The sequence below is a fragment of the Mya arenaria genome, chromosome 14 (genome assembly GCF_026914265.1).
Source record: "Mya arenaria isolate MELC-2E11 chromosome 14, ASM2691426v1".
Lineage (NCBI taxonomy): Eukaryota > Metazoa > Mollusca > Bivalvia > Myida > Myidae > Mya > Mya arenaria.
In genome coordinates, this window is record NC_069135.1 from 26,211,027 (window position 1) to 26,218,725 (window position 7,699).

Consider the following 7,699-nt stretch of genomic DNA (forward strand, 5'->3'; position numbering starts at 1 on the left):
AGGCCATATCTTGATACTAGCCGAGGAGTTCCGATTGCCTCGGATATATGTCGGTACTTAGAAGCAGCTCGTATAGTTTAAATTTATTGCCAGCGAAGTGAATTATTGCATAACTGATTACAAATTCCGGGAGTAAAGTCCTTAAAGTTAACCGTAATCCGTCAATATACATCCGAGGCTGTTTTCTATGGAAAATGGCCGAGATGTTCCGAATGTTTTTTTCTAAAGAAAACAAAACGTACGCATGAACACTTTATATCGTATCCATTTACACTCATATAATCATTGACATCACTGGTTAATTGCATTATCAATTCATTGTACCAGGCATGCTATATTCACCATATACGAGTGGAGCTCCTTTTCTAGGTAACCTCTGTTTACCAAACCTTTTCTCTCAGAAAGTCCAATGGATATAAGACAACAGGCAAAACCATTCAATTTATGGGGGTATATTTTATTTTTGCAAACATGCAAGAAAAAGGGAACGTACATGCCCCAATTTCTCGAAAAGTCTTAAACCTATTTGGCTCAAGTATTAAAATTTTACTCGGTTTTACTGAAAAACAATTAAGCTAGTTTATCACTATTATCTTTAAAAAAACATTTGAAAGTCTCAACACTCTTTTAAATTAGAATATAACTTATATCAAAACTAAACTAGTGTTGATATACGGGCCTCAAGATTGTTCGAGAAATCGGGGGTAGAGCTGGACTATCACGGCAAGACGTCGTCGGGGCATTCTGAAATAAACATGCCCATAGTTAACATTTTGTTCGCATCAGTTTGATATTAAACACGATATTTGTGTTCATGATGTAATTTTACGCAAAAGTTCCTGCTAATATAATACATATAAATATTGTATAACAGACTGGGGTAATACGCGGTACATAGCAGGAGTCGTCATCTAGGCGTCTTCCTCTGTAAACTTCCAAATCATGCAAATTCGACGGTAACCTTGGACATTTCATTTGCCTTCTGTTGTTTATGGCCCTAAAAGGGTCATATCCTGTATCTGAAGCGCAACATACATCAAACATTTGTCAAAGTACAATCATACCATATCCAACCCACAGAAATGTGTTCCGTGGGTCGTCGAATTTGAGTCCAAACTTCTGCCACAGCTCCCAGACAAGTTCACGCATGGGTGGATTGTCGAGTTGACCCTCGCGGAGGATGATGTTAATGTACCACCGGTAATAGCACACACCATTGATCACCTGGTTTCTATCATGACAGCCGAACTCGAAGATGTACTTGTCTGGGTTGTTCGACACGAACCAGAGGCGGACGGGGGAGAAGCCGATAGGCGGCGGCAGACCATAGTCTGTAAGGGTATCAAGGATTCTATGTCAATATATTTAAATACTTTTTGGGTTTTGAACTATGTTTTGTGATGTTTAATTTTAAATTCACATTTTCATATTCACATTTTCGTATTTTCATTTTTTTTTATCAAGGGTGAGAGTTCTTGGTCTAATGGTAAAGGTTCGCGTCTCTCAATTTAAGGTCGTGGATCTGGGCTAAATTAAGTCCTCGTTATGCTAGTATCATCACTCAAAAAGGGATTTCACAGTATTAATTTGTACCAGGGAAACGAGCCCAGTGGTCAAAGATTGATGCAACTAAATAGCTACATATCTTCATCATCGAACTTAATTCGTTAGTATAAAGCTAAATACGATACCAAAGTCCATGATAGCACGTTCCCTGCTAGCGAGAGTTCCATTCGACGGAAATAAGGTACAGTTCGATCCAGGTTCTTTGCCCTGTCTAATTGAAATGAAATGTATTGTGTGTTTGCTCCATTTGTTAAAAATGTTTATATCGTAGAATAACGGGTTTATCATATTAATAAAGTGATGAAAGCATATTTTGACACGTGATTCAATTAATGCAATACAATGACATATACGAGTATATAAACTATGTACTTTATATGAACTCATTTTGTTTTGTCTTCCAGTACCTATATTTATATCCGACCCTTGCTGTGCCTTGACCAACGTTGACCTCGTACCCGATCTGTAGGACTAACGTAGGAAAATCAAGTTCGAAGCCTGCCGCGTCCATTCTCCACACGGCCGAATTCGTATGACCATTAATCTGAAAGACTCGCAAGTGTTAACTTCGATGTTATATAATTGATGTGTTATTCAGGGGTATTACAGAGGACGCACCGCTCTCCCCAAATCCGAAAAATGGTGATATAGTTAAAGTGTTGTCAGTGGGGCTTCGGCTATTTTGGTCTGAATCAGTACATTCCTATTGATATCCTGCGATATTGACATAAAATAATTCACCACTCCCCCACCACTGAATCTGATTGTATATTTACACTTAAATGAGATAAACGGGCAATAACTAAGGACCACATACTAACCACATCATAACAACGATATGTACACTCCATTAGAGGGTCATTCAAACATGCATAGACTCTGTACATAGATCGTTTACTAGACATAATAATCACACATATCACCTTTAATAAGTAAGATGAAATAATTAAAAAAAGATTGTTGAACTGTACACATTTCGATGTCAACCGTGAATTTATATCACTCATTTCAGTTTACAATCTCGGATTATAATATGACTTCTTAGATGTGCCCTTTACTATATCACGGTGGAGAACCCACGTGACTTATTTGGTAAAGTGCACGGCAGCAAATGTCAACAAGTCTCGATTCAGGTAAGGTTTTTAAAGATAACTTTCTTAATATTTGGAGATTTTTTGTGAAATAAAGACCATAACCCCTGAGAGCTCTATCCACGGTAAAAAAAAAACTTTCTCTAATATCTTAAAGTTTTCCTGAAAATCTTGACCAACTGATTTCTCAGAGTTGAAATCTAAGGCAATGTATACGGCTTTTGACAAATCTATCGGTTTACTTCATGTTATCCGTAAATAATTCATACAAAAATCTTATTTTAAGCAAATTTTATGTATTTTAAAGTTTTCAGCGTGTATTGTTGAACTTCTTATAGTTATTTCAAAGGTGAAAATGAACTAAAACCAAATTGATAAAGTACACGGCCATTTTAGGTTTGATAAAGAACATGGTCGTTTACAACCTTCAGTGTATATACTAATTATTTCACTGACTGGTGCTAAAACGAGTTATTATAAATATATTTATTATTTCTATTCTTAAAATTCATTATTGAACATTGTTCCATGTTTGAAAAGACGCATTGTAATGAAATGATAATGGAAGAATGAACGCGTTTTAACAGTTAGACCGACGGCTCATTTTCATGAATCATGGAAACATGTGTCATCACACTAAAATTCAATCCCGTATTTAAACAATATATTCGCAATTGACATATAAAGGGCTTGAAGTTTTTGTAAAGGGAGTTCCACTTCTTTTTCGTATCGTATATGTAAAACGTGTTTGTATTCATTATACATGGTAAACAGTAACACATAACTGCTTAATAACTAACTCTTCATTTCTTTTCATATGTACTTTTAATGTATTCGATTGCTAGCTGATTTGAACGACTTATAATTTTGTGATATTTGTTTCATATCAGAATATGAAGACTCCGACTTTATGCAAAGAATGCGGAATGGCATTTCAAAATAAAAAAAAAAAAACATCTAGTAGACCACGATAGAACGCATTCTGGTCGATTGCCATCGTTTTTGCGGGAAAGTGTTTACACAGACACAGGTTAGTTTTTAGCTTTTTTCGCCGAGAAATAAGAATATACTAACAGTTATACTTTTATTACGACTCCCCTCGTGTAGATGTTAAGGTTTGCCGTCGTCTGACTGTGTTTTCAATGTTTTTTAGGGGTTGCGTTTTTCACATAATGATGTGGTCCACCATGTTTCAGGGGACAGGGTCGTTCAGATTTATGGTGCTGATTACACGACCAAACACTCATTGCGTGGCAGTAATATGTTGTTTTTTTATAAATTATATTCAAGTACTGACATTGCCAGCATTTCTCGCTAACTTGTTTAACTTTTTTATAGGTGCAGCAATCACGGTGAGACAAAGTTGCACGTTTGCAAATAATGTGGCAAAACTGCCCTTGCAAGACTTGAAGATACACGAAAGACACGAAAGCGGCCAATTGAAGCTAACCTGTTGTGTGTGTGGGTTCAAATTGGGTGACACGACCAATCTCAGTGACCAGATTTCTACTAGATACAGGGGTATGACGCGTCACAAATGTCTACAGTGTCGCTCAGCATTCAAGTTCAAATCTGGACTCAGCAGGCACGTTAAGGCGAAACACACCTAATCAGGACACATTGAAAGATCACAATGGTCTAGTTAGAAGTGCATTCCAGTATGTTGCTGAGTTAAAATAACGTTTTGAAGAGTTTAACATTTTATTAAGATAAATAGCAAAACGTACTAAACCAAATGGTGCTCTTTCAAAATTTTCGTTTGTCTTACAGTACTGAAAACATTGCAGTGTAAAATTAGTATGAAAACGGATTGAGCATAAAACATTTTCACAAGGTTTAGAGATGCATTGTTGTCATTTTCCCATTGATGTCCTATAAGCTCTTAACTGCATGTATCTTATATAATTCAGCAAGCTTTGAAACACAATTATTTTGTAATCACAATAAAGCCTTTAGTCTAGAACATTCTAATGTTCCATGCTCAGCTCTATTCTAGATGTTCAAGTCTTAGTCATAGCCTGTAAGTTGGTAATATAGTGTGCTCTCATTCCTCCTTGCTGTTTCCCATCTTACTCGGAGCCTCCATCTTTACAATGAGTTCCTGTCTGTATTGTTCGAACGACCGCAGTTTTACTGATGTAGATCAGATCATATTTGTTCAGACTGAACCAAATAAAAGATTCAGTGTTACCTGAAAGGTATGAACAATATGCTTTAAATGTGGAAATATATATAAAGTAATTGTGATGTGCCTATTTTATGTTTTATTCGCCGTCAGTCCAGATTATAATTTATAAGTAAAACTATCTGATTTTTGAAGAAATGTATGTATGATCCTGTATTGATCTGCATATTTAAAAGTAATCGGACTTATAATGGCAGACTTTCTCTTAAATTATTCCATAGACTATCTTTCAACTCCTCATTAAATATGATTGCTAAACATTTAGTTATTTAGGTGTGCGTTATAATGCAAAATTTATGGATATAACTTAAATAAAAACTAAACACTATACATTCTGACTTAATGAATAGAAAATGCTTATATAACGATTAGTTTGTAAACCTCACTCTACTTTCAAACATAAACTAAAATGACCGTGTACTTTATCATCCTAAAATGCCCGTGTACTTTATCAATTTGGTTTTAGTTCAGTTTTACCTTTGAAATAACTAGAAGTTAAACAATACACGCTGAAAACTTTAAAATACATAAAACTTTCTTAAAATAAGATTTTTGTATGAATTATTTACGGATAATATGAAGTAAACCGGAAGATTTGTCAAAAGCCGTGTACTTTGCCTTAGATTTCAACTCTGAGAAATCAGTTGGTCAAGATTTTCAGGAAAACTTTAGGATATTAGAGAAAGTTTTTGTTACCGTGGATAGAGCTCTTAAATGCGGGGTTTATGGTCTTTATTTCACAAAAATTCTCCAAATATTAAGAAAGTTATCTTTAAAAACCTTACCTGAATCGAGACTTGTTGACATTTGTTGCCGTGCACTTTACCAAATAAGTCACGTGGGTTCTCCACCGTGTATATATGGCCATGAAATCTGGGGAATTTATAATATAATGAGGTTGACAAGTTTCATTACAAATTTTGTAAAATATTTTATGGTGAACGTCAGCAAACATCGAATGCGTTCGCTTCCCATTATCGGTCTAATGTAAAGACAAAGCTCGGAAGTTTTTGTATAGATTTAGGAATTCACAAACTCTTTGATTATAACTGTGTATTATAATTATGTAAGAGACAAAACCTTTGTAAATGAAAAACGGAACTTGGCATACAATCTTAAAGGTCTACTTTTTTAGTAAGTTTTATGTTGGTTTAATTATAACAATAAAACAGGCTGCCTAAAAGACTTTGCAATAAGTATTTTCAAACATGATTTGATATTACTAATCCACAGAGTATATTAAGAATAAAATTTGAGTTTAAATTTGAAAAATATTATAATCATTGATAAAGAATACCACCGAATTGCTTTGTCAAGAATTTGTATTTTTACAATATATGTATAACATCAAATTGAATTACACAATCCATGTACTCTTAATATACTTCAAAATCATTAAATTGTTGATTAGATATAACTTTCCTTTGAAGTCAAACTAATTTTCTAGTTTAAATAGCCTGTGGCCTGTTTTAATAAACAGCTTAACCGATCGTAGTCGTAAATTCGATGGTATGGGGATACATGTACCGTACGCTATAAGGTGTGTGATTTAATTATTTTATATATTATTGTAATAAATATCAAAACAAGAAGTCAAAATCCCAATTCCATAATGCGTATTGGCTTGATGTAGTTTTCATCATTCTGATCAAAGCTTCTAAGTATAATAAAATATCGTATTGCCTTTTTTGAAATTCATATATGTGTACGAAATATTTCAATTTCTTTCATGTTTTACGATGAAATATGGTGTTTTAACAGTGAAATAACAACAGTGAAAATATCAATTTGATATTTCACTGCAAAATAAGGAGTGAAAATATCAACTTTCAGAACTACTTTTAAATTCCTTTGTTGATACATGTACTTGCCTTGATCAAAACAGAACATTTGACTTCAGTAAATTATGTCAAAAAAATGTTAAAAAAAGAAAAAAAATATTTTATAAATTTAAATAAATATATAATTGGAAATTAACAACTTACCATTTATAACCGGTTACCCCGTTTATCAAACATTTTACTGATCTTTGAAGCTGAGTGTTCGAACCTTTGCTTTCATACCAAACAAATTACAGACAAAAACAACTGTTCGAACATAAATAAAATTTTATATCCTCGTTCAAATGTATTTTGAAATGTTAACAACAGTAAGTAAAATGAGCTTCCTGGAGAATTCACACAATTTACAGATAGATCCGATATTTTTTACCCCACCCACACCTCAAAATGTGTCAACAAACTAGCGTGGCATTTACTCTTTATCTGGAAAACAAACATTTTAAATCGAAACAGACTGGTCTCTGACAGTAAGATGACTGAATATTAACTTACTATAAAAAACACGCGTACATGCAGTCTTAAACTAAGAAGAATGGTTAAAATCCAATGAGTATCCACATTTGTTTTGCTAACACATTTGACCTTCCAAATTTTCATTCTTTAAATAGCGACGTAGTAATTTGGTTTTGTATTCATGCCCATCTTAAAATAACAAGTGTTTTCATTATTTTTTGGAACATATGTGCACTAATAATACTTCATTGTTTACTGTTCATAAAGCTTTGCAATAAAAAACGAGCGAATATTAAGCTATAAGAATGAACAGCAGAGAACTATTTCTCATCAAACCGAAAGTAGAAAAGTTGACAGCCATAACTATGCATGAGGGGCGCCCCACGGGTAGCGGCGTAAAGCCCACCCTTTTCAAAAAAGGGGGTAATTCAGAATTAATTAAAAAAAAAAACTCCGAAAATAAGCATAAAAGAAACAGAAAATTTGTTTATTTCAGTGTAAGATCGTATTTTATTTCACTCGTGATCATAAAAAAACTACATTTTCACTCGTGGCTTCGCCAC

The 7,699-nt window shown here is 33.8% G+C and overlaps 1 protein-coding gene across 1 annotated transcript; it reads right to left on the bottom strand.

Moving 5' to 3' along the window:
- Nucleotides 1-555: 555 nt before the first annotated feature.
- Nucleotides 556-7,225, bottom strand: LOC128216650 (uncharacterized). The gene is made up of 5 exons (XM_052923272.1): nucleotides 7,176-7,225; nucleotides 1,974-2,110; nucleotides 1,692-1,777; nucleotides 1,065-1,331; nucleotides 556-744 (listed from the first exon to the last, which is right to left on the bottom strand). The coding sequence occupies exons 2-5, from the start codon at nucleotides 2,075-2,077 to the stop codon at nucleotides 719-721; spliced, it is 483 nt and encodes a 160-aa protein (XP_052779232.1). The 5' UTR covers nucleotides 2,078-2,110; nucleotides 7,176-7,225; the 3' UTR covers nucleotides 556-718.
- Between the last annotated feature and the right edge of the window lie 474 nt (nucleotides 7,226-7,699).